Here is a 27,581-nt window from a genome sequence, read left to right as displayed (position 1 = left end):
AGAGAATTTATAGAGCATGTGCCTTGAACTAGTCACTTCAGTGCTGTATTTTATTACCAAAGTTATTTTTAAACCTTTCAAAGGACTAGGAACACAGTTATCTATGGAACAAATGCAAATGCTGTAATTTTATTTAGATGATCATTCAATAGTTTATGGTTTACTCCTTGCAAAACAGCATTGATGAACAGAATACTATTAAAACTACCACAAAAGAAAATTTGCTGTTGCTACTTCAATGATGCTCAAAATGTCATATATTAAGCCCAAGCCTACAATGACAGTTCAGTTAGGAGGTGTCAACTTCCCATAGTAAAAGTGTCAAAGATTCTGGAAGTGCTAGTGAATAGTCTGGCTGCCAGCATGGCAAATTAGTGACGCCAAAGAAGGCTTTTTAACTGTCAGACTTAAAAATAAATTAAAAAAAAAAAAAATCCTTTAGCATTAAAGTAGTTTGTTCATTACTGCTTTGTACCCAACCTTTGCCTGAACAAATGTAGTGTCATCTAATACTGTAAAATGGTGTTTTAAATTGCTTGGGAGTAAAGTTTCGTGTTATCAAGCCCAAACTGAAGTTTCTGTATAAGGAGAACTGTATTCCTAAACCTGCCTGATAGTGTGGGCTTCAGCCCTAACAGGCTTCTCTGAAAATAGCATCTATTTAAAATGGAAATGGGTCATAAGTTGCCTAGTCCCTCTCTTTCTTTGAAGGAAGGAATGTGGTCTTGCTAGTTGTAATTAGCATTACTGGCATATACATCACCCACATTGTGGCTGTAGAATTAGTACCTGATACAAGCTGGTGTGAGAGTCATATGACTCTGTGCTGCCTTACAGTCAAGGTCTACAATAGTAGCAAGAAATGTAAAGAATTTTTTTTATCAGTACTTTCCATCTTTGAATATTTACTTGCTAGACACAATCTACAGTAAGACAAAAGTAGTTTGAAGCCTCAACACAAAAAAAAAGTCAAAATACAAAAGATTGACTGCTTCCATTAAATTTTTTTTAGAGCAATTAATTTAATTCACTCAGACTGCATAATTTACAGCAATATTTATAAAACCTTAATTCCATACAGGTTCGTATGATAATAAACTTCTTAGAAGCTACAATAAGATATTTCATTTACCCTTCAGAGAGCTACAGGACAATGGCTTTGGCTCAGGTTATGAACACATATATTTTAGTGCATGTGAAAAGCCTCATTAGAGTCACTGGACTACTTGCGTAAGAGTTGCCATTTATGCATAACTCTGAAAATGGTCCAGTGTATTTATTTATGTCTCCAGTTTCTACATCAATAGACAGGAGCTGCTTCTTAATAAATAATGCTTTTGTGGGAACACAGGGTACTCAATGTTCTCCTGTTCTTCCCTACCAGTGCAGGGAACAAGTTATAATTTATTTTTCCAGTCTTGCAGAAATTGGAAGTTCCATGAAAGACACAATGTGGATAAATAACTGGCTTAAGTAGTTCTGACTGGTACTATGCACTTGTTTCTTTAGCATTTGCATTTTTATCAACGGAAGTTATTATCATGAAATTGTCCACATTTACCACATTTTAAACAAAATACATGTAATGTTAATAGTATCTACTACTTTGTGCATCTAGTACCTGCAAAGTTAATTTGCACAATTTCAACTATGTGGGCCATTCCAGTGATGTCTAAGATACTGATGACCATAAAATTAGTTTTACTGGGCAGACAATTACAGACCAACCACAAACTATTAGAAGTGGACCAAACTGGTCCTTTCACACAAGAGCTACAGAAAGAGTCTTCTGTAATGTTGCAGGCAATGTTGCTTTTCAGGACATTCAGTTTCCACAGCTGCCATGCTAGGCTAGAATTAAGTTTCCATAAAGTTTTCAATCCAAAATAATGGAATATATGTTCAGTCATTTAAATAGATGCTGACAAGCCGTATCTGAAGCACCAAAGAAGGATGTCTGAAAATATTAGTAAGTACTTTTGTTTGAAAGCAGCTAAAACTTTATACATTTACAGTTTTATTACTATATAAGGGACTCATCTGCAGCCACACTGATAATGTGATTTAGAGTAATGTGCTGAATCAGAGTTGCATTTTGCAGAACAGCAGACTGCTGCATTTATTTTCTGATTGTGCATCTTTAAATAAGATTTTTAAAGAACTAAATTTTTGTAATTGTTTTTACTAAAGTTATGAAGCTTAACACTCCAAGAAATAATACAATGATAAAATACTTAAGACACTACCAGAATTAATGCAATTTCTCCTATTACACAATTTATCTGTATGTGTTTTGACAGTGTTTTTGGAAGGGATGATTAACATACAATATGATGTTTCTGAAGATATACTAACTTAATTTTTCAGTCTAAATCATGATTCATCATCTGAAAACAAACAAAAAAAAAGCTTAATTCCTAATGTGCATCTGACTGTTTTACCCAGCATCAGGAATTACAGGACAGTATAGAATCACATGTAACTGTTTGCTCCAGTTATTTCTTAGTGAGCTACACAATTAGTTAATGTAAAAGCAGTCTCAATCTAGTAGACAAAGAGCCTATAACAAGAATAATTTTCCTCATTTTCTTCAAGCATTTCAATATTCAAAGAAAGTCAAAGCAAATAAATAAGAAGTAGCCCACTCTGGTTCATTTTGATAACCATTTCTGAATTGCTTCCCCTAACTTTAAAGGATTACAGTGCTTGAATCACTGACTTCAATATTCCTGTTAAAAGCAGGGAACATTTTCTACTAAATTTAATTTAATATTTAGTTTAATATGGTGTGATCATAGACCATAACCCAAAAAAGTAAATTAGTTATTGCCTTTTAAACAGTAAAATGAATTTCAAGTCAAACATTTCCACTATCAGTCCAAATATCTGCTGTCACAATGAAAGACAAATAGTTAAGCAACCTCAGAAAAATCAATTCGTATTACAAAATCCAATCCTGCAAAGCTTAATGAAATACCACTGCCTTGTGGAGTCTATCCATCTAAATTGTCTTACTTCCATATATCAGCTTAATACCTGTCTTTATTTTGAGTGTAAATACCTCTCTTGCTTATGTACTGAGGAAGCATTCAAAGAAAAGCAAGATTCTTGGTCTAGAAAACCATTGCAGTGACATGCCAACTCGAGTCTAGGAATTTGTCCTTTTTTTCTGTTTAAAATAATTTCACAGATTAAGGAGGACCCGCTCACACCAGTGTACCAAAGGCTGAAGACAAATGCTAACTCAAGTTCTATGGATAAACAGTGCTAAACACAGTAACTGCACTGCGTCTATAATGGCAGCAAGCTGCAAACCCCATGTAAACTATTAAGCAAATCAAGGCAATTGGACCTATTGACAGTTTGATTTTTCCCATGCTGATACCATCCACTGCAGCACACCATTAAAAACCCAAACAAAAAAGCACACATAGCAACTGAAATCTCACCTCCACTCCCTGTTTTTAATAGGGCACTAAAACCTGGACCTATTGTATCACCACTGAACTGCCTTAGCAATTTTGAAGAAACAGATGTAAGGGACGCTTCTAATTTCCAAACAATTGCTTCTCCACTTGTATTTACTTTCTAACTTGGAAACAGGCGAGAAAATTTGTTTCAGTTATCACTGTCATTCAGTGGTCACTGGTGAACCACCTGCTACACAAAACCAAGACTAAAGCTAAAGGCTTTCTTGAGGCTATGTAGCACACTGTTCTTTAAGTGAAGCTGTTAAATGTAAAACATACTCAAGTTTGTTTCCATCATGTAAGTAATCATGTTTACTTACAACCTAATAGGTCATCAGCCAAAAAGGGGTCATCTTTGATTTAAGAAAAAACACTAAAGTAATGGACAAGCAGAATTAGCAATTCCACAAGCATAACACTGACCATGTTTCACAACTTCCTGGCCTCAAATTTACACATATAAGCACATCCATTTCAGCTTATTCACAATTTTATTCACTAAGTTCCCATATTTTGTTAAGCCACTGGTATCAAATTAGAAGTTTTAAAAGGCACACCACTGCAAGTATTTTGACTGAAAAGACCACTTGCCTTTCAGCAATGTAAACTCCCTCCCTCATTAGTAGTTGGGGTTTTTTTCACACAAACAAAGCATTTGACAATAACTGCCAGGCTAGCATAGTAAACCTAGTTTGTTAGTTACATCAAAGAATGGCATTAATTGCTTCTCTCGGAAAGGTCTGAAAAGAAGTCCCAAGAACTACAAGAGTTGCAGCAGAAAGGGCAGAATACAAAACTACATAGTTTTCAACACTTACTGTTTGTGGAGGATTTACATTTCTCAGACCTCAATCACTACAGTGATTAAACTTGTTGCCTATAGCAGATCTGCAAGTTTCCAAAAATCTGAAAAGAAAGGACAGAAGCATATTTTTTCACTTTTCTCCCCTTAGTCAATCCTTGTTCTTGTATTTGAAAGTGGTTTATACCCTGGTCAATTAAGTGGTACAAGAATGCTTTTTTAGTGCCTAAGAGTCCACAAACATGCTTAAACTCGCAAGACTTCTTTCTCAGTTCAAAGGAGAACAACCAGATATGAAGCCAAGATGCTACAGGCTTTGTACTCTTGAACGTGTTCCAAAGCAGAGACATTAGTCAGCCTCCAAACTGACCCTCCCCTCCATGGGGCACTGACGTAAGCTGTGGACCAGGAACACCCCTTTACTGACAGGCACTTGTCAGCTGCCTCAAAGCCCTTCAGTCATACAGCTCGACCTACCAAAGTCCTGATCTCCTCCCTAGTCTTCCTTCCTGTATCTGTGATTTCACCATTGCACTATGAAGATAACCCGTTCAGCAAATTATTAAACACCTATCCAAAAGAAAACACAGACTATTTGAAATTGCCTCTAGTTTAAAGCAACCTTGATTTAACACCAGAATATAACTAGAATTTACTTGTAATTTCTTATATTAACCCAACCCAAAATGAACTGTCATTCAGCTGTTGCTACTCATTTAGATACCAAAAAAGTTTTATTTGGGGGTTTATTTTTAAGGTTGTTTTTGACTCCTTTGAAGCTCAGGATTCTAGTTCAAACAGTTGCCTGGCATGACTCAGGACTATGAAAAAAACAGTGGCCAAGGGAAGGAACCCTGAAGTTCACATACCCCTTGGATCATTAAATCATTTCAGTACCTACTGCCAGAATCCCTTTGTTTATTATAACTTCTAGCTAGACACAAAGTCAATTAGCAAAATTTGTCAGGAGAAATGCCTACATTTGTAACTTTCCCAGTTTAATCTTGCATAAGCCTAACCTTCACCTCCAACCTCATTCCCCAAGTAGAACGAACAAACTCATTTATTCCGATTTAATCAGAGTTGACATTTCTCAGCAGTTCACAGTTAAACATCTTCCAGCTCAAATATTCTATTACTTTCAGCCAACTCCAAAACACCCTTCGGTGCTGCTGTTCCTGGTCCAATGCTGCTAACAATGCCTGAGCTATTTGACATTCTCCTTACAACCTACTTCTTTATTACTGCTTCCACTCTTTCAATAACTTATCCAGCAATTATTTCTGCCCAAATGTGCTCATCCTTCTTCCTTGCATTAGTTTCCCTTTTCCTTAAGGGAATCTTAGTAATAGCAGCCTCTCTTGGTTCAAGGCTACCTTGTACATTCATACTCTTCCCAGTGTAACTCTTGTGATGAGAGCCCATCCCCTAAGGCATTAAGTGGGTTACACTGTACCAGGCCAACACACTTGTCTGCTCTGCTCAGAATGAAAACAAAAACAAAGCACAGAGGAGAAAGAACACTATTAAAAAAAAAAACAACAAAACAAACAAACCTTAAGGACGTCTTACAAGCCTTTTTGCTGGTAAGTTTTTATTCATTGTCAAACATTTACGTAAAATTCCAAACCTAAGGAGCTGGAAGATCCGTTTCCCATAATTTATTACCAAATAGACACAAAATAAAACAAAACATGAAACTGAAATCTAAATATCATATTTGACCCTCTGCAATTCTTTTTTTACACATATTTTCAATTTAAGGAAACTGATGGTGTTTGAGCACTCAAAAGTATAACAAGGACTGCTAGAGCAGGTTGTTTTTTTGGTTCTTTTTAATACATATTGTCTCTTTTTAACTTTATAGAAAAGGCTTTACTAAAATTAAGACAGCAAAGACAGCTCTATATAACCTGAATGAAGACAGAGAAAAGTAACAGTTCATTATAAATTTGATGTTGGTATGAAACACAGAGCTGTACCATACTTTGGTTAAGTTTCTCTGAAAATAAAAGCACTAAGAAAAAAATGTTTTGGATTTATTTTGGGTATGTGTGCTCTCCCTCCAGTCTACCATTACAGCTTGTTACCTTCAAAGCTACTAAAAGTCTTGGAAAAACACTCCGAAAAAAACAAGAAAAAAAAAAACCAAAAAAAACCCAGTCACACACAGCCACCCTTGCTCTAAAAAAAGCTAGCACTGACAACTTCAGTGTTGCACAACACGTTAAAAGTAAAGACAAATAAAACCCACATGCTTATTTAGTGTAGCTGTAAATTACTATGGACAAGAAGGAAAACACCACGTAGGATGGGAGGCTGCATGACAGCTATCTCCAGACAAGCATTTCAATTCCTGAACAAAACTTTGCCAAGTTCCCTACTTAACTGTCCCACCCAAGTTAATAAAACTTAGATGCTCTCCATGTATCTAGTTATACGTAACCTTGCTATAAAGGCACTAATGGCAGGTTTTAAAAGCTATTTTTCTTGCACTGTCGTGTTACCCACTGTTTTGAAGAAGTTATATGCAAGACGGCCTTACGCCGAGAGCAGCCCATGAAGCACCCAGGCGTCAGGGATTCCCAGTCCCGGCCCATCGCTGCCCCTGCCCACACCTGAGCCCGCAGAGCCACCTGCCGCCACGGGGAACTGCCCCGGCCCTGCAGAGGGGCTGAGCCGAGTGTCTGCTGCCAAAAAGAAGAACTGAAACCCAGGGCGCGCTGGGCAGGCGGGCCCGCTCCAGCACAGAACCCACTGGGCTGCAGAAGAGCTCCGAGATCACCGAGCCCAGCCCGTGGCCGAACACCGTGAACCAGCCCACGGCACCGAGCGCCACGTCCAGTCTTTCCTTGAACACCTCCAGGGCAGGCGAGTGCGCTCCAGCCTGGGCAGCCCGTTCCACGCACACAGCAACGAGAAAAAGGAGATGAAAGGAGCTTTAACACTTCCTCTGCTCCCCGTCCGAAACGTGCTGAGGACACAGGTACGAAGCCCAGTTTCCCCCTGACACACCAGTGATGTCTCTCAGACGTGAGGAAGCGCTCCGGGGTCGGCGACCGCCACACGCCAGCTGGAGCCGCTTCCCAAAGGAGCCCCCGCCTGCCCCGGAGTCACGGGATCGCGGATCACGCCACATTCCCCTTCCCCCGCGGGCCCGGCCGGGGCTGCGCTCCCGCTTCCGGAGGCTGCGCCCGGGAACACCGGGAGCGCGCCAGGGATCGCGGACAGCGGCGGGGAGCGAGCGGGGACCGCGCCAACAAGGGAAAGGAAAATAACGCAACCTGGCTCGGCTCCAGACCGCGGGAAGGGAACTGCCGCCGCTCCCGGGCGCGCTGGCGAGGCCGATCCCAGCCCGCAGGATGGGGCTGTGGCCGCTCCTGCCGCCGCTGCCGGTCCCGGGCTGCGCCACCGCCGCCGGGCGCCGCGGAAGGAACGAACATGGCGGACAGGCCGGGGGCGGGGCCGGCACCACGTGAGCCTGGCCCCGCCCACCGGGCAGAGACCACGCCCCGACGGGAACGGGGGGAGCCGCTGGGCCCGGGGCGGCGGGGAGGGGCGGGAATGGGAACAGCAGCGGGAACAGCAGCGGGAACGGGGGGACAGCAGCGGGAACACACCGGGAACAGCAGCGGGAACGGGGGGACAGCAACGGGAACAGCAACGGGAACAGCAGCGGGAACGGGGGGACAGCAACGGGAACAGCAGCGGGAACAGCAGCGGGAACGGGGGGACAGCAGCGGGAACAGCAGCGGGAACAGCAGCGGGAACGGGGGGACAGCAGCGGGAACAGCAGCGGGAACAGCAGCGGGAACGGGGGGACAGCAACGGGAACAGCAACGGGAACAGCAGCGGGAATGGGGGAACAGCAACGGGAACAGCAGCGGGAACAGCAGCGGGAACAGCAGCGGGAACGGGGGGACAGCAACGGGAACAGCAACGGGAACAGCAGCGGGAATGGGGGAACAGCAACGGGAACAGCAGCGGGAACAGCAGCGGGAACGGGGGAACAGCAACGGGAACAGCAGCGGGAACAGCAGCGGGAACGGGGGGACAGCAACGGGAACAGCAGCGGGAACAGCAGCGGGAACGGGGGGACAGCAACGGGAACAGCAGCGGGAACGGGGGGACAGCAACGGGAACAGCAGCGGGAACGGGGGGACAGCAACGGGAACACACCGGGAACACACCGGGAAAGACTGTGCCCACAGCCTAACCAGGGCCGGAAAGGCCCATCGAGGGCCGTCTCACATCGATCACTGCCGTGCGCCGTCTGAGAGCGTTCCGCCGGAAAAAATAACACTTCTCCCTGCTCTAGAATGCCCTGCATTATTAAGCCCGAAAATGCCTTTATAAAGTATCTGCCGGTCAGAGTTATTTATTAAAGGCAGTAGTCTCACCGTGCTCCACTAAGGGCCCCAGGTATGCCAACTCACAATTGTAAAGCAGCTTCACTTTACAAGTAGAAACATTTAATGTGTCAATGAAGGAATTCATCAAAATACAAAGCACGCTGTTTTCAAAAAGTAGCTAGGCACTTATTTTCCTGCACTAATTCAGAATAACACCAACTTGACTGTTAAAACAAGATCAGAGGGGGAAAGTTAAAGGAGACAGTGATAAGAATCTTCTCTGTGCTCTTACAAACTCCTCACGAGGGCAAAATTAAAAAAACCCAGAAACCTAAAGAGGTTCCCACACCATCAGGAGGAATAAGTGATGATAGGCATAAGTACACCCATTTGCTCAAGCAGTCATCACATGCTTCTGATCATAAGGCAGATGCAACCAGACTGGAATTGCCACTTGCAGAGTTGCCTTGTTTTGGATCAGACATCAACGCGGCCCAAAGAATGGAAAACAAGATCTCAGTATCATCAAAAGAAGATGTCTTCTACTGACAGGAACAGGATTAAAGTCAGGCCATGCTAGAGGCAAATCTGATGATACCAGATCCATTTTTATCTAACAAAGCTGGATTTCAAAAAAATTTAAGTGCTTTTTTCCTGGAATCTGCTTTCATCCAATTCTAGAATAAAATACAAGCAAGTGCTGGAGGAGTAGGAAAGTGGACTTTAAATTATTATAATTTTAAGGTATAGAAGTTCTAATCAGTTGTAAATCATTATTTTATGATTTATAAAGAAAAAGCTGCACTTAGAAGTGGAAGAAATAATTACTCTGTTTTGCAGTTAATACCTTTTGGGGAGAAGCTACCATGTTTTTGTTTTGAAACAACACTGGATTTTGTTTTGAAACACATTGGATACATGTGAGGAAATTTAGAATTGCAGGAGAGTTTGGCTTGGAAGTGACCTTTAAACATCATCCAATCAAATCACCTGCAACAACCAGCGACATCTTCAACTACATCAGATTGCTCAAAGCCCTGTCACCATCAATCTGGGGAACCTGTTACAAAAAAACTGTTGTAAAAAAACAAATCCCTAGCCCAAATATAGTCAGTCTGTCCAGTCTGGATCTATGCTCCTTTCTCATCCTACTGGAACAGGCCCTGCTAAGAAGCCTGTCCCCATCTTTCATATAAGCCCCTTTTTAGGTCGTGGAAGGCTTCAATGAGGTCTTCACAGTCTTCTCCAGGTTGAACCACTATAGCTGTCTCATCCTTTCCCCACAGAAGAGATGCTCCAGCTCTCTAATCATCTTGTGGCCTCCTCTGGACCTACTCCAACAGGTCCACGTCCTTCGTGTGCTGGAGACCCCAGAGCTGGATGCAGAACTGCAGGTGGAATCTCATGAGCACAAACTACAAGAGCAGAACAACCTCCCTCAACCTGCTGCCCACACTGCTTTTGATTCTTTCTGGGCTGCAAGTTCACATTGCCAGCTCATGTCCAGCCTTTCATCCACCAGCACCCCCAAGTCCTCCTCAGGGCTGTTCTCAATCCATTCAACTCCCAGCCTGTATCGACATCAGGGGTTGCCCTGACCCTGGTACAGCATTTTGTACTTGCCCTCATTGATCTTGATGAGGAGCCATTGGAACTCAATTCTTCAGCTTGTCCAGATACCTCATTTTTTTCAAGTTCTATTTAGAAACAAAATTCCTGAACCTCTCAGGTAAGATGTATTTTTATTTCCTTTACATGGGAACACATAAAAAAATAGAAAAGAACCATGGTGTAACCATGACTACTATGCTCATGATTTTATAGGAACACTGGAGCATCGTAGCATTACTCTCATGGTTAATACACATTGCATGAGTGCTTGAGGGTCAGGAACTGAAGGCCCTTTTCCTTGTGTCCACTCAGTTACATACCATGTATGTAACAAATACAACAGTTGCTACAGAACAACACAAATTGTAGAACAAATAATGCCTCTGACAGGGCTGGTCACATGAAGCACATCTGGCAGTCCTGAGGTCAGACAGAAGAACATGCCCAGTTAGGACAGTTTGAAACAAGTGCACCAAAACCACTCCTGTTTAAATTCTGCAGACAGGCAGGGTCCCTATGGAGGCTGCTGTGGGGCTGCCCCTGTCTGAGGCCACTGTTTGACCATCCCAGTGTGGGGGAGCAGGGCTGGGGCAGTGCTGGTGGGGGCAGCTGCTTCAGGATCCCACTGCCAGCAAGTGCCCCATTTTGGTTCACTGTACAAGCCTGGTGGACCTGTTCCTGCGTCCCACCTTGTGCACCAATTTCCATCTGACAGCACATTCCCAGACTTGCCTGGTTCTCACTGGAGTTTTGGCAGATCATTGTCACCGGACCTGCCTCGTTCTTGTTTGGGTGCTGCTGGACAGCGACCCTTAAAACTGAAGCCACTGTCCCTGCATGCCTGCATGCCTTGTCACCCACCATCCTCCCCTGGCTCACGTTCCCCTGTGCAGCAACCCACCCTTGCTGCTCCCTTGCATGCACCTTCATCTGAAAGCTGACTTTGCACTTTAAAGGATTTTGTTCACAGAGGTGTATTCATGTTGTTATGCTATGTCAGAGAGAACAGCACAAAAAACATCCAATGGCAAATAAAGGGCAACTTTTTTTTTTTTTTTTTTTTTTTTTTGTGAATAGGAGGAAGTTCTGTATTAGCAAAGCTCTCTTATAATAAGAGCTTGTGAATAATACTTTTTACCATCTGTAGCTGGCAAGGAGACTATGTCCCATCCTGGCAAGAGATGACATGGCTTCAGTAAAACATGACTTTGTCACCTCTTGGCTGAATTACAACAGTTCAAAATAAGGGGATATGAAGTCATTTATGGCTCTCTTAATACCAGAATGCAGCTAGCCAGCTCCCAAGCAATCCAAGAAATTATCAAAGTGCTCTTGTTTCTTTCCTTATCTTCCAGGCAGTCAGTGAATTGGATCATTACACCCTGAAGATTCCCTGAAGGACTGTAATTCAACATATTTGCTCCTTAACCACAGCCTGTTTCCAGCTAACTTTCCTTCTTGGCACAAAAAAAAGAGCTGTTTTTTGTTTAAAGAGCTGCAGTTCTTTGCTTTAGTAGCAAATGTAGATAGCACAGCAGACGGAAAGGAATACACTTTTAAATGAAAAATAACAGCACAAATTTCCTTTTGGTTTTGAAGAGTTATAAACAACAAATGGCAGCTGAGTACCTCCCTAAAAAGTGCACAGTAAGAGGCATATGACAGAGATAGAAAAGGCACTCAACAGAACAGATGGAAGTGGATCTAGCAGGGGATCTCCAGGAACCAGAATGAGTTTTGTTACTGGTGTTAAGAGAGCAGCATTGGCTACAATTAATAGAGCACTTCTGATAGATAGTGTCTTTTTTTTTTCTTTTTACTTTGAAAATTGTGTGAAATTAATTTTTATTTCAGCTTTCATCTTCTTAAGATATGTATCACAAGTTCTGCAGCTACAGGCTGCTTGACCTTTGAGAGCAATTTATGTTTAAGACCTTATTGCTGCTGTTAAATCATAGGACTCAAGGAGTTGTATTTACAGAATTTCTGGAAAAACCCATGGAGATAAATAAAGACTTTAGCCTTGTTCAGCATATATTTGTCCTATGTTTGTGGAGATCACCTCTACCAACACACTGCTTGTAGGAGTAGCAGCACAGACATGCTAAACATCATGATCTCTGCTTAAAAAGTTCACAGATCTTTTTCTCACCCAGAATGAGCTAGGAAAAAAAAAATTACTTCAACAATATAAAATAATCTCATTTTTCAAAGCTTTTGTTTCTGGACTCTACTTCTTGTGCTACACCCACCTGCTGTTGGTACACACTTCGTAGTTGCAAGTTGGCTTTTTAAACACATTTTGAGACAAAGCATATAATATAGCATATAATCTTAGCCAGCCAAATATTTTAAGCCTACACAGTTAAACATTTAGTGATGGGCAGTTAAAAAAAAAGATGTTACATATTATGTCACAAATGTGTTCAGTGTTACAGATACAAATTTTACCCTTGAAATATATTCTGTCAGAAACACTCTTCAAGCCTTGTAATATTTATTTCCCTTTGCCAAGATAAAACTTGGATGAACTGTACATTACTGGAATGGCTTCAAAACCAACTGCAAGCAGAAATTATTTATAAGTTGTTCAGAGCTAAAATAAAGTCTTCTGCTACATGGTGTTCTGTAACAGCACAATGCTGGCATAAAGTTCTCCTCAACAGGACCATGACCTTCAAAATGACTGCACACAATCCTGTGCTCACTGTGATCCACTAACAGGGAAGTGTTTGTCTTCCTGTCGTTTCACTGAAAGGTAATGATAGTACTTTACACAAAAGACTGCCACTTAATAGGACTACTCATAAGCATCAATTCCAGCACACAACAAAGGGCTGGGAAGGAAGGCCAGATAGTAACTCCTTGGTTACACAGCTGAACACTGGGGGTCTAGCCAAAAGCTTTAATATGTATTTTACATCAGTGCAATTCCCCTAAAACATGCATTTTTACATGTTAAAAATCTAAGTAATACTGCTGAAAGGTAATTGTTAACCTTTCACAGAACAGAATGTTTTTTCTTCTGTTTTTTCAGTAGAATAGTTTAAGTGTCTCTTTGCAACATCAGGTGACACATATATTTCCCTATATACAGATAAAGACCTGTCTTTCAGTCCTGGCTGGTATTTAGTTCACCAATACCTATTTTCTCAGCTCATGCCCCCAACTCCTTCCTCTGAGAGGTCATGCAGCTCAGCCCAGAGGAGCTGACCAGCCTCAGCTGTGCCACAGTCAGATGGGTGCAGAACTGTCCTCAATTCCTCCAGCAAATACTCAGCAGGTTTCACTGCTCTGCTGATATATTTTAACCTTGAAGAGCTAAATGCCTGTTGTGCATTTGTAAAAGATACAGGTCACTTATTTTAGTGAGATTTTTTTTTTTTTAATAAATACTTCTAGTGAACAATGAGTGAGAATCCTGTTGACTCTAGAACAAAAATATGTATAAAAACTTCTGCTATTGTATTTCCTTCTATTCATTGTTTGTGTGTAATGTGCACTATATAGAAGCATTCATTTTCTCAGTTCAGGACAGATGTCCCAGTTCCAGAGAAGATATCCACCACTCAAGAAAGTTATTAACTCCTATTAATTTTATTTATTAAATAAGCATACATCCAATAATATATTTACATCATTTTCTGAAACAACCCGTTGTCTGATCCTGCATTAATTTATTTGAAGTAGCAGGACACACCAGCTTAAATTGCAAATCTGGCCAGCATACTGATAGACTGACACAAGTCCTGTTTCCCTTCTAATAGCTAGAAACATAAAGCAGAATCTCATTCTTGCTTTCTTTTGCTAGCTGCTTTCTACCCCCTTTAATGCTCTATTCTTAGTTTCTTTTTTCCCTGTTAGAAGTCACCTCTCAAACCAACTTAATAATCTAATACTTGCTGGCAAAAAGTGATTTAATTAAGGAGTGAATCTATGCTGAACATTCTGCAGTGCACATAAGTACATGAACTGCAGTTTTGGAAACAGTTTGTTTTATGTAAATGAAACTTATATTCCGTGAAAGAACTCTTCCTGAAGTTAAAAAAAAATTTCCAAGTGTCCAGTCCTTTCAGGAAAAAACTCAGCACTTGGAATAATTTTAATGGATTTACTAGCAAACATTCCACTTAGATGGTGTAACCATTTTTTCCTTTTACTCTTTATATTTTTACGTATTTACATTACTTAAAACCATGTAAGATTAATTCAAGCCGTCTTTAAAATACATTAGCAGTTTTTAAAAACTGATTTTGCAGTTTTTAGTGGCAGCACCCACATAATATCAGCACAGAATTTAAAATTACAGAGTTTCAACAGAGGTAAGTTCTCATACATATTTCCAAGTCCCTTATTATATAAGGATAGCTTTACAAACAAATCCATCTGCTGTGATACCACTGTTCTCCACATTCATTACAAATAACGTACGTCAACATTTGTTCATCTGGATTTGCGTTTCGCACCCAAGCTGGAAGAAAGAGAGTTCCTCTGGCAATCATGGTGACAGTGCAATCAAATTTTTCACAGCGTCTGCACTTTATTTTGTTTGTCTGTGTGCCATTAATAACCTGTGGAAGCTGATGTTCCTGAACAGATGATTTTGTGTACAGGGCCCTGAGCTGTTTCAGTTCATCGCTGGCCATTTCCATCACTGTCATCTCAGCAAAAGCCTTTGGGCTCAAAGTTCCTGAAAAAAGATTATGCTTTAAGTGGCAGCTTTTAGGGTTCTTAAGGTTAGAGATTTTACTTCTGATGCAATTTTTATACTTTTTATCATTTTTAGCATGAAGAGCAAAAATATGTTCTTCAATTTCTTTAGCTAACTCTAGCCATTTAACAGCTTTTTCTTCATCTTTGGCAGAATCAATCAAAGCTTTGTAAAGAAGATCCACGGATTTACACCTCAGAGCTCTCATTAGATCCTGCTGCAGACTTGCTTCGCCAACAACAGATTTAGAATCTTCATCAACAGTGTGTTGTTCCTCAAAAGAAGAAAGCCGATTCATACCGCCTTTTGCATTGTTACATACCACATTTTGAACAGTTTGTGATGGGCTCAAACTGTTGGAACTAGTACCGTCTAATGCCTCCTGCTGACATGGTCCTTCAGACAGCAACTGCTCTCTAGGAACTACACTGAGATGCTCAATTTCTTCTTTCACATACATAGAAACTGACTTTTTAACTGGCATTGACTGAGCACAGTTATTCTTGTAAAGTGTTTTCCACCTTGACAATAACTGCTTTGCTTTCTTTTTCAACTCTCCTGAAGGGCAGTTTTTGAGTACTCTATATACAGCCTTGGTAACTTCTGTCCCCTGAAGATATTCTACAGTCATATCAACATCTTCAAGTTCCTTAAGATGATCCTCAATATCTTGCAAATTGTTCTCAGACAGCAGTTTTTCAATACAATGGGTTCTGTGTACAATATTTTCCAGATCATACATTTTTAAACCTAGAAACAAAAGAAAAGATCATAATCTTTCCTGCAGTTATGACATTAATTCATCTTCTGTACATTCACACAAGGTCTTCTTTTCCTTTTATGCTCTTTTATTTGTATATGTCACTGGGTTTCCCACCATTTTCTTGAAATGGTATACAGAAGCCCAAAACACCATTCTGGTTCCTACATGACCCTCAGCTTTTCACTTGCTATACAAGAGATCATGCTACATCTCTTTCAGAAGTTCTCCTTACAGCTATCAGAGGAGCCAGAGTCAGGACTTTTACCTGAGGTCCCACTGCTGCCCTTCCCCTTGCTAGCTCTGGCATCATATTACAGATGGATTATCAAGACGGGGCAGCTCAAAAACAATGACACCTGCAGTGTTTCAAAACACTGACATCTACAAATTTTGAAAATTCTCAAAGGTTAAAGACAGATTCCTCTATATTTTCTTGCAGCTGTAGCATTATCAAAGCATGCTCTCATATTTTCTCATGCATAAAGGAAGATCAAAGGGGGTCTTCAGAATACAGAATCTCATGGTTTCAATAGTATTTCCTTTTGATTCCTTTTCATTAAGCCCTTTGATCAAAAAATATTCAGTGCATTGTTATTGCAAATTCGCATGCAAAAAAAAAATATATTCTTAACATTATTCTTGCTGAAAAGGAGAATTAAATGTAGAATGCAGAAATGAATGGTGTATTGTGTTGTGTTCTTAATTTCTGCAGTTAGCCTTCTAAGTTTATGCACAAAATCAGTGTTTTGTCTGAAATTGCATCCATCCTGATTCTACTCCACAAAAACTCCTCTGCCTGACAGAGACAAGGCTGGCTACACACACCCATATGGGAAGAAGTCATAAGGTGGTTTCTTGCAGCATCATTGTTTCCATGATGAAAACTCCTGGGAACAGGGGTAGAGAAGGGACAAGACAGCTGGGTAATTTGCACCCTGTTGTTTCTATGACCACCACCAGCTAACTTGTCTTTTACATGACAGAAACAAATTCAAATTTTAGGTAGGACCTCAGAGCTCCACAAAAGAAAAGGATAGAGAGGATAAGACTTCACTTTTTTCTATAGAAACAGAACCAACCCATCCTCTACAGTAAATGTTCACAGCATTCCCTTAAGCTGTATTTAAACACTCTTGTCTTACATCTTGAAGTCCTGCAAAACCTCAATAATGGCGATTTCAGAAACCAATTTATTACTCAAGAAATTTCAAACTCAGGATGAAGTTTTCACATACTTAAGTTGAGCCCTCTGCATCCTCATACTAAAAAGAATGTGAGTGCATCCTCTGAGAACTCCTCTGTTCTTCCACGGGAACACAGAAGCTGTGAACAGAAAGAAAAGCTCTGTCATGTAGGAGAGCCATCACAAAGCAAGAACAGTTCCCTGTCTCCAGAATACCAAGAAGTGGACCTTAGAAAATTATTATCTGCCAATTTGCTGCTTTCCATGCAGTCCAGGGCAGAGTTGGTGACAGCTGTATGTTAAGCCAGTATGATTGCCCTATGCCTTAGAATCAGTTATGCTTCTTCCAGCATACTCCACATTTACTTCAGATCTTGGGTCTGATATTCACTGGTAATTGCGAGAAGCATAAGAAACAACATTAAAAAACCACTGAATAAAGGTAATAATCAGTGATATCAGAGAGGTTTCTGCAGGGAAAATGGTCTTGAAATGGTCCTAGCTTTGTTGTGTATACCTAGTTTGCAATAAATTTTAAAATCTTTCAAGGTGAAAAGCAACTTATACTTCTGAAATATTACACTAACTACTGAAATATTACACTAGCTACTCAAGTATAAATTTAATCTCGGTTTCGAAATTAAAAGGAAGTGTGATGAAAATAATAAAAAGTTGTTTGTATGTTTGTTGCCCTACAAATCAAGTAGGGACCAGATTTATCACCAAGGTTGACACAGACCCCACAGTTTTACACAAGCAGAAATTAAACAGAGCTTCCTAAACTTATAAGGAACATACAAAGTAATTCAACATTTTATTTTACTATCATGGTTTCTTTCAAAGGATGAAGCAAAGCTCATTAATACTGGGGACCCTGCCTTGCATTTCATATTAAGTCTGAATGCCAAGCACCTTTTCTGCTTTCCTAATCAAGGCACAACATGATTATGTCAGACAACTGTAGAAAACATGATTTTCTTATTCTTGTAGGGAGAAACTTGAAATTACTGATGCCATGGTAATACTGCAGTGTACTTTCTAGCCAAAGTTCACTGGGAACCCAAGTATAGCAAGCCTAAGTTCTTCCCTGCTCAGACTCCTGTTCTCTGAATTCTGTTTCTGTTATAAATCAGATAGAGCAATAAGTTCGGAGAAGCCCCAAAACCTTTTGAAGAGAATGCAAGTGTGTCACAGAAATCAAGCTGCAATTCCAAATGGAAAATTATTCTACCACTTGAGGGAGCTGTGGCATAGAAAACCCATGGAATGTTTTTAAAAGTTGCCGAGACACTCCAGCCTGTGAAGAAAAAATATAAAATAATTACACTATGAACTTTAGGAGACTTCAAATTTTTAAGGTACATATTCGTCTCATTTTGGCAAACAAACCCTGCAGAGTCCATAGATGCTGGGATATAGACAGGAGGGAAAGAGTATAACCCTTATCCAGTCTGTGCACTGCACTTTGATTTTTTTTAAATTTGGAATTTGACTGCTTTTCTACCTGATTTAATGCAATTTGACAAATGCTGCTGAGCAAATATTTATAAAATTAACTGAATCGAACTCAGTCAGCATTGTTCAGCTATGTTCCTAATTCCAAGAGACAAGAAATCAGAGAAAGACTAGGTTTTTTCTTAAGTTACAAAATGAATAATGCATCTTTGTTAAGGTGGAGCTGTAAGAAAAAGAATAAACAAATGATAGTGTCACAATTTTGTGCAGTAGAAAACAAATATCCTCAACCCTCCCACAACTGCACTGGGCATTTCAGTTTAGCAATGACAGAATCACAGAATGTTTTGGACTGGAAGGGACCTTAAAGAACACCTAGTTCTAGCCCCTCTGCAATGGGCAGGGATACCATTTACCAGACTTTGCTCAGAGACCCATCTAACCTGGCCTTGAATACTCCCAAGGATGGGGCAGCCACAACTTCTCTGGGAAACCTGTTCTAGTGCCTCACCACACTCTGCGTAAATAATTTCTTCCTAACATCTAATCTAAACCTTCCCTCTTTCAATTGACATTTGGTCTGGAATGATCTGCTCATGCAAGAAGTCTCTCTCCCTCCTTTTTATAAGCACCCTAAGGTACTGGAAGACTACAGTAAGGCCTCTCTAAAGCCTCCTCTTCTCCAGGCTGACCAAATCCAGCTCTCTCAGCCTGTCTTCATGGGAGAGGTGCTTCAGCTCTCTGAGCATCTTTGTGCTCCTCCTTTGCACCTGCTCTAACAAATCCATGTTTTTATGGTGCTGAGGACCCCACAGTAGGATGCAGGACTCCTGGTAGGGTCTCATGAGGGCAAAGTAGAGGGGGAGAATCCCCTTCCCTGGACCTGCTGGTTGGGCTGCTTTGGATGCAGCCCAGGGTGCCTTGGGCCTCCTGGGCTGCAAGCGAACACTGTGGGCTCATGTCCAGCTTTTCATCCACAGGAACCCCCAGGTCCTTCTCTGCAGGGCTGCCCTCAGTGACTTCTCCTCCCTCGTCTTCTGTGCTCATGTCTGGGATCAACCTGACTCAGGTGCAGCACCTTGCACTTGGATTTGTTGAACCTCAGGAGGTGCTCGTGGGCCCACTCCTCAAGTTTGTCCAGGGCCCCCTGGATGGCATCCTGTCCTGCTGTGGTGTCATCTGCAAACTTGCTGAGGGTGCACTGATCCTGCTGCCCATGTCACTGATGAAGATATTAAAGGGTGCCAGTCCCATGAGCGTCACCACTCACCACCAGCTTCTACCTGGACACAGAGCCACTGACCTGGCTGCATCCATCCAGCAAACTCCTTATCCACTGAATATGAATGAGTCCATCCATCAAACCATGTCTCTTCAATCTGGAGATAAGAATGTCATGTGGGACTATAATAATGGCCTTACAGAAGCCTACAGAAGACTGACATTGGTCAGTCTTCCATTGTCAACCCTGCTGTTACTCCATCACAGAACACCACCAGATTGGTCAGGCATGACTTGCCATTAGTAAAGCCATGCTGGCTACCTTGAATTACCCTCCTGTCTCTTAAGTGCCATAGCACATCTAGGAGGTTCTTCGGAGGCATAGAGGCGAGCCTTACCAGTCTGTAGTTCCCTGGATCTTTCTTTATCTCCTTTTTAAAAATGGAAGTGATGTTTCCCTTTTTCCAGTCAGCAGGGACTTCACCTAACCACCATGACTTTCCAAATATGCATGAGAACATCTGTTTGAATTCCAAGAGTACACTGAAGGTTACAAGGCTTGTATTTACAATGAGACTCTGTAATGCTGTGCTGATGAGGCACTTTCTTGCCAAATCATTACAAGCTCTCACTCTGACTGCACGGTATAATACATCATTTGTGTATACAATAAATGATGACAATCAATAAAATCCTTGTAAGCCAGTCTGCTTCCAAAAAAACCGAAACAAAACAAAACAAAAAAACCAAACAAACAAACAAACAAAAAAAACCCCAAAAACATCAGGCTACCTCAGGTTTAAAATATGGCAATCCTGTAATAATGCCAAGTTGAATCAGAATATTTTTAAACAGTAAAATGACTAAGGAAGAGAAAACTAACCAACAAACAAACAAAAAAACCCCCAAAAAAACAAAACAAAACCCCAGCCTGAGACACTTGCTGTTAAGTGAAAATTCAGTACCCAGGAAAAACACTGCCCTCCCCAAAAGCATTTGGGATAAATGCTTTGTCTTTGCTTTACACTTTGTACAAAGCCATAGTCCATTTTGTCTTAACCCTGAAAAACCAAGACAAACTCAGAATGCATCCAAGCAAGAGTATATGAATGTCTTCGAAGGGTGAATACCTGTCCTTTTCTCCCTCATCCCAATCTCCATTGTAGGTGAACTTTTCTCCAAGAAATTCTATGTAATTGGAAAAAAAATCCAGACCACAGCCCAGACAAGGATCAGAAGTCGAGTACTCCTAAGAGTGTGTCCTTGTTTCACTTGGGGTAGTGTTAATTTCCTTCACAGTGGCTGGTATGGGCTGTGTTCTGGATTTGTGCTGAACACAGGCTGATAATATGGAGATGTTTTAGTTAGTGCTGAGCAGGGCTTACACAGAGCCCTTGCCTTTCCTACTGCCGGCAAGGAAGTTGGGGGTGCATGGGAGACTGGGAGGAGAGACACAGCCAGGACAGGTGACCCCAACTGACCAAAGGATGTTTCAGACTATCTGACATTGTGCTCAGTGTATAAAGTGGGGGGAAGAAGAAGGAAGTGGAGGGGGGGACATTGGGAGTGATGGAGTTTGTCTTCCCAAGTCTCTGTGACATGGTAGGCTCCCCTGGAGATGTCTGAACACCTGGCTGCCCATGGGAAGGGGAAGTAGTGAATGAATTCCTGGTTTTGCTTTGCTTATGTCTGCAGCTTTTCCTATTAACCTGTGTTTATCTCAACCCATGAGTTTTCTTGTTTTAATCCTTCCACTTCTCTCCCCATTAACCTGTGTTTATCTCAACCCATGAGTTTTCTGGTTTTTATACTTCCACTTCTCTCCCCAGTCCCACTCCTGGGGCTGTGAGTGAGAGGCTCCATGGGGCTTGGGGTTAAACAAGACACAGAGGAATCAATGTTTTGCAAATGTTGTGTTAAAAAATGTTAATGCTATAGCAGAGATAGTGCATAGCATAGTCCTGGAAACACAGCTTACTTTGGGCAACCTAAATCCCATATTAACAATAAAAATTACCAAATGCTATTTTAAGTTCAAGAGCCTAAGCAGAAATCAGAATTCTCACAGCCAGTCTCCAACCCCAAAAACATTTGTTCATCCTATTGACAGTGGGAGAGCAGATATCAATGATGTCATCAAGAAACCATTTACTGGAGCTTTTATTTCATCTTGGCAAAAATCAGAGCTCTTCCTGCCTCTCCACATGGCTGCCTCTCACACCTAAAAATTTCAGAACTAGGCAGAAGTTCATCTTCAAAGAATAGCCACATGAATAAAGCTAGATGAATACAATGAGAACTGAGGCAATACAACAGTATAATTTCCAGTTGTCCATGACCACTGATACCTCACTGACCAAGAGTCACCTCTCACTCACAGATCCAGAAGCACTGGAGTACACAGTACTAATATAGAGAAGTAGCTTTGTTCTGCATGCTTTACATCAGTGACTGCCTGAACTACAGCACTCAAATAATCTGGAGCTACACTGCTTTGACCTGTGCTTCTCCCAGTTAAATATTCTCCCATAGCTTTCCTCCCAAATTAGCAAGTTTGAAGAGGTGAGATGGCAGAGTGTATCACATTCATATGAAGATGCATAGAGTATCCTCTTTTACAAGGCCAATTTTTATCCATATTTGGAGTTGCTTCTTCTAGATCCCTCCATTTTTAATTAAAATTGCATTCTTATATTCTTAAAAAAAAAAAACAAAACAGCAAAAACAATCAATAGAACACATAATGAAATTTTCAAGCCTCAGGGATCAATCTCAATGCAGAGCTGTCAGCAAATTTTTCTAACAAGATCCATCATGCTTGGATTTAATGAGATAGGAAAAGCTGTTTTCCTTACCAGACTGCTTAGCCACTGGCTTAGTTTGACACCAGTATGTAAGCCAGAGCTCATGAAAAGGTTCAGTATATTACAGCTACACCAGATAAATTAAACCCTGACTTGTTCCATGGCAAAAAAATAAAAAAATAAAAAAATTAAAAAAAAAAAAAGAGAAAATACTTTACAAATTAAACAGCTACAGCTGTTTCAAGTTCTAGGATGCTCCACTGATATTAGAGAGGCTGTACATCCCAGCAGAGACATTACCTTGCTAATGGCTCCTTTAAATAACTTCATTTACAGTCAAACTGATTCACACTGGAAGATACTTTAGCTTTTCCTATATCTTGTCTTGCTTAACCATGTGAATTTTTCTACTGAATGAAGTAGTTAACTACTTGAAATACTGAAAATGTTACAAGTAATGCATTATTCCACTGATAGGAAATCTTTTATTTTTACTGATATTGTTGACCTTGTCAAGAAATGGAGTTAAAAAAATGACGAAATTTACTTTTAATAAGTTAAAGGTTACAAGCACCAACTGGAGATACTAGCTAATGTCTTCCACAACTGGACAGATATACAGACTCACAATACATTCTAGTACATTATGATTCAGGGGGGAAATAATAAAATGTATATATAGTTCTGAGAGATTTATCATCAACAGTTTTATTAGCAATTATGTATAAATAAAGTAGGTATCTACTTGCTTTAAAATTTGTACCATTTCATATAAACTTGTGAGGTTTCTCTAAGGCACAACCAGATTATTTTTCAATATTAACTGACTTTATTCTAAAATCCACTTCCTAGTTTGGGCCCAAGGTCACAGAAATGTTCCATGAAGCTCTCTGGTTTTTCAAATTTTCATGACAAAGACATGTCAAAGCTAGCAGAGGAATCCCTTTTCTCTCAGCCACTTTCCACTACTTGTCAGTATGAAGTACTAGCTGGGGCTTCAGGCAGGTCAGAAGCCAGGCTTTTGACACACAGTGCACATTTTTTAAACATGAACTCCCATTTTGGCCTCAAGTGACAATACATAGGAAAAGAAGTGTGTTGAATGGAACTTCAGCAGATGACTCAAACATGACTTAATGCTTATCATGAGATTTGGGCTTTTGGTGCAGCTGCACACAGCTTAAACCATACAGTAACTTTTGTGATTATATATTAACAGTCTCCTGCTAGCTAAAGAGTACAGTTTATTATCTGCATAAAAATCCAAGCTTGTTAGAAATACATCTAGCATTTTCCCAACACGTCTCTATCATGAAGAGCAAAACTTAAGCTGAGCCAAGCAGAAAATGGTATTATCAATCTTTTAACATCACCTGCCTCAGTACTGAACTGAAACTTCACTGTATGAAAGTTTTTGGACTTTGTCAAATTACCACTTCATTTCCTAACATTCTTTTTTCTCAACAATAACAGATTTTATAACAAAAAAGAATTGTTGTTACATCTGACAGACAACATGAGCACTATTTTCCCACAGCAAGAGGATATTGTAAACATTCTCCCTCACTCAAGAAACATTCCTGGCAATAGAAACATGTTCTAAGTGGGTTTGTGTAATCATTTATTAAATAACTACTTTTATGCAATATAGTTCAGTCTCCTAACTGTTCATCTGGATGGATGCAAATGTTCATATTCATATTTCCAATCACTTCAGACAGCAAACCAGTCAAAATAATTCAAGAAGGCTGTGATATCTCCAAGTAGAAACCATTTTTTTCAACATCCTTTAACTGTATTGCCTTATACAGGTAACAGTTTCAGTTAATTTTATGTCTTATTGGTGTTTCAACACCACTGGGATTGCATCCCTCTGCTCCCTCTACTCAATCTCTGTGCACAAGAAGCATTCATAACATTGTCCCCCAAAGACTGGGAAATTGTAATTCAAAATTCCTGGTACATTGAGATTGGTTTATACACTATGATGCTCTTAGAAGTAAAAAAATGGGAACTGTCTTCCCATCTTTCCACCTCAGACAGAATGATAGGGAATTTGCACCTTTTTTAAAAAGGAAAGGTTACAGTATTATGCAAAACATGTCTCCAGCAGCCAGTACTTGAAAAAAAACCAGACTTTTACATGTTCTATTATAACTACAAAATTATGTATAAAACAATTGTCTACTACAAAACGACAAAAGACTGAAAATTCTTTCCCTGTTTACCTACAAAGATGTTACCATCCATGCTCATTCTTGGTTTTACAGCTTTCCTCCACTATTTTGTAATTTTATCTTAATTTTTTTTTCATTTATCCAAGAAGAATTAGAACTTTTTAAACCTACAGAAAAGAAGAACATGTTGTGAGCTGCAGGTATAACACTGGCTTTTAAGTGAAAGATCTCATCAAATTTTCTTACGTCTCCATCTGTTTTTCAGTCTGCACAAATATTGTTTATATCCTCTTGCAGATGTACCTATTTGAAACCTGGACAACCTCAATCTAAACAAAGCTTTCCTGGAGTGGATCACATTTCCTGCTTTCACTGAGCTCTGCATTGGCATAGAAGTCCAACAAAACAGACTGTCTTGAAAACAGAAGCCTAAATCAGTAAGTAAAAATGTACTTAAGACATATCCATCTAAAGTACATTTGTTAACTTAATACTTCAGAATGAAAATATGAATCATTTTGGAGAGAAATAAGCAATGCTTTCTTTTGAACACATTTCCTTGACAAAATAGCTTTAAAGATTATTCTTAATCATACACAGCTACCAAGGAATTAAATTCTAGCCCACTACAAGTAAAGGTAAATGCTAAGTTTCCGATGTCTTTTTATGAAAAACTGTACTGACAAATTAATATAAAAATGGAACACGTAAGTAATAAAGACATGCTTTATGAACTTCTGCAAGCTTGTCATCATTTGTCAGATAAACACTGTATTTTCATTGCTTTAACATTCTTTTTTTTAGTTAAGTCTTGGCTCTACACAATTTCTATTTGTCATTCCATTGCCAGGGCCATATTTAGATTAAGTATCACTGTTGTTGTTTTACAGGTTTTCCACTGAAAAATTATAAAACTTTTTTCCTTTAAAAATAAATCCTTTGTGTGCAGGAGAGTGCATATGCTCCTGAAAAGGCCATCCATTCTGAATGGATAAAGAGTATGATTTAAACAAATGGTACTTGTAAAATATTATTAGTGTCTGCTGACATTTCTTATGCTAAAATATGAACACTTAAAAGTGAAAGTACAAAATTTCTTAATACTTTAGAGCCTTGATCAAAGACCCATGATGCACTGGTTTAAGCAAAGGTTGAAATACACTTTAAATGAAATGGATTTTTATCTATTTAACTATTAAAACAATACTACATTTAAAAGCATGGACTCTAGCTCCTTTCTATATTTATACCAACATATATCTTATTTCAAGACATCAATGCTGCATGGAGACCAATATAAAAAATACATAAAGAATTCCCATAATAGCACCATTACAGATATCCATCCTGTAGCTTCCGAGGTCAGCCTCTTCTGTGAGTGGAATTACAGAAGTTACGGCAGCTGGGAGCAGCAGCCCAGTCGTGTGCATTTGGAAGCAGCTCACATTCGCTTGGCGTCGAAGCCAGCCACAGGTGACAGCTTGTCTGGCTGAGATCTGGGGTCAGGCTCATGCCACCAGCGGCTGAGAATCGCTACTGGAGTGTTCATCTCGGTCACCAGGCCATGAAGCTTGGGGGAGATCAGCCTGCAAATCTGCCTGTGCTCGATTCCCACGACACCGGCGTGCCCACACACTCTGTGACCCAGAATGCCAGGGACATGCTAACTCTGTGGGGTTTTCTCCAGATTCTTAATTAAAATTTCACAAGATCGTAGAATTAATTAGGCTGGAAAAGATCTGAGATCATGGAGTCCAACCTGTGATTGAACATCACCTGTCAACCAGACCATGACACTGAGTGCCACGTCCTCAAACGCCTGCAGGAGCGGTGACTCCACCACCTCCCTGGGCAGCCCATTCCAGCACCTAATCGCCGTGGTGAACAAATTCTTTCTAATTATTTCCAACTTAAACCTCCTCTGGCTCCTCATATCCGTTCCTACTACACATCCCCGGACCCGTCTAGCTTAATTCTGACCCACTGCTGTCCTGCTCAGGGGCGAAATACTGTCCCGCACAGCCGGGCCAGGAGGAAAAGCAAGCTCAGCCCTACCTACCAAAGCCCCGCTTCTCTGGGCGCTGCTCCCCGTTCCCCTCGGTCCCCAGGGCCAGCCGGGGCTGGCACGGCGCTGAAGGGCAAACCAGGGCTGCGGAGCAGCCGGCGGCTTGTGCCTCTGAGACTTTCCCCCGACCTCACCGCCAGCGCCAAGGCAAGGGCGGCGGCTCCCCGGACGCTAGTGAGGCGGAGAAGCCGCACTCCCGCTGCCCCCGGCGAAGCACGCCGCGCCGCTCCCGCACGCCGCGCCCCGGCGCCCTCACCTCCGCCGCGCGGCCCGCCATGGCGCCGCCCGCCCGCTCCCCGCTCCGCCGCCATCTCCCCGCGGCTGCGCGCCGCTCCCGCCGCCGCCGGGGCGCGGGCGGACACCGGGCGTGGGGCGGCTCCGCGTGTCTCAGGAAACAGAAACCACGTCTCGTTGTACCAGGAATGGCGTGGCCAGCAGGATTAGGGAAGCGATTCTTTCCCTGTGCTCGGCACCGCTAAGGCCGCCTCGAGTACTGTGCCCACTTGTGGGCGCCTCTCTGCAGGGAGGACACTGAGGTGCTGGAGCGTGTCCAGAGAAGGGCTGGGAGCAGATGTCCTAGGAGAAGCGGCCGAGGGAGCGGAGGTTGTTTAGCCGAGAGAAAAGGAGGCTTAGGGGTGACCTTATCACTGCCTACAACCACCTGACATAAGGCTGTAGCCAGCTGTGGGTCGGCCTCTTCTCCCACGCAGCTAGTGGCAGGATGAGAGGACATAGCGTCAGGCTGTGCCAGGAGAGGTTTAGATTGGACATTAGGAAGAATTCCTTCACAGAAGGAATGATTAGATGCTGTAATGGACTGCCCAAGCAGGTGGCAGAGTCACTGTCCCTGGAGGTGTTTAAGGACGTCTGGACGTGGTGCTCAGTGCCGTGGTCTGGCTGACAGGGCGGTGTTGTGTCAGGGGCTGGACTCGCTGATCTCGGAGCAAGCTGATCAGCACTGATCTCT

At 41.3% G+C, this 27,581-nt stretch overlaps 2 protein-coding genes across 10 annotated transcripts in view; both read right to left on the bottom strand.

Annotated features, from left to right (window-relative positions):
- The window catches only part of RAB9A (RAB9A, member RAS oncogene family), a 29,513-nt gene extending 2,577 nt beyond the window's left edge, over positions 1-26,936 (bottom strand). Inside the window, exons 1-2 of one of the 7 annotated variants that reach the window (XM_021535561.3) lie at positions 7,557-7,669; positions 4,289-4,376 (exon numbers count right to left, since the gene is read on the bottom strand). The gene's annotated coding sequence lies outside the window, so the exon portion shown is untranslated. Of the gene's footprint in view, positions 1-4,288; positions 4,377-6,718; positions 6,738-6,783; positions 6,860-7,287; positions 7,403-7,556; positions 7,727-26,870 lie in introns of those variants that run through there. The other 6 variants (XM_021535562.2, XM_021535564.2, XM_021535565.2 and 3 more) reach the window with 6 other exon arrangements.
- On the bottom strand, positions 13,814-26,950 carry TCEANC (transcription elongation factor A N-terminal and central domain containing). Of its 3 annotated transcripts, XM_021535556.2 has the most exons (3): positions 26,871-26,950; positions 16,945-17,032; positions 13,814-15,696 (listed from the first exon to the last, which is right to left on the bottom strand). In XM_021535556.2, the coding sequence occupies exon 3, from the start codon at positions 15,686-15,688 to the stop codon at positions 14,606-14,608; it is 1,083 nt and encodes a 360-aa protein (XP_021391231.2). In that variant the 5' UTR covers positions 15,689-15,696; positions 16,945-17,032; positions 26,871-26,950; the 3' UTR covers positions 13,814-14,605. The 3 variants fall into 3 exon arrangements, with proteins under 3 accessions (XP_021391231.2, XP_021391230.2, XP_031359651.2); XM_021535555.2 differs by lacking the exon at positions 16,945-17,032 and having other exon boundaries at positions 26,871-26,948; XM_031503791.2 differs by lacking the exons at positions 16,945-17,032; positions 26,871-26,950 and adding an exon at positions 26,609-26,840.
- Between the last annotated feature and the right edge of the window lie 631 nt (positions 26,951-27,581).

This window comes from Lonchura striata, chromosome 2, assembly GCF_046129695.1.
Source record: "Lonchura striata isolate bLonStr1 chromosome 2, bLonStr1.mat, whole genome shotgun sequence".
Lineage (NCBI taxonomy): Eukaryota > Metazoa > Chordata > Aves > Passeriformes > Estrildidae > Lonchura > Lonchura striata.
Note: the sequence above shows the minus strand (reverse complement) of the source record. Positions and strands in the feature narration are given on the sequence as shown.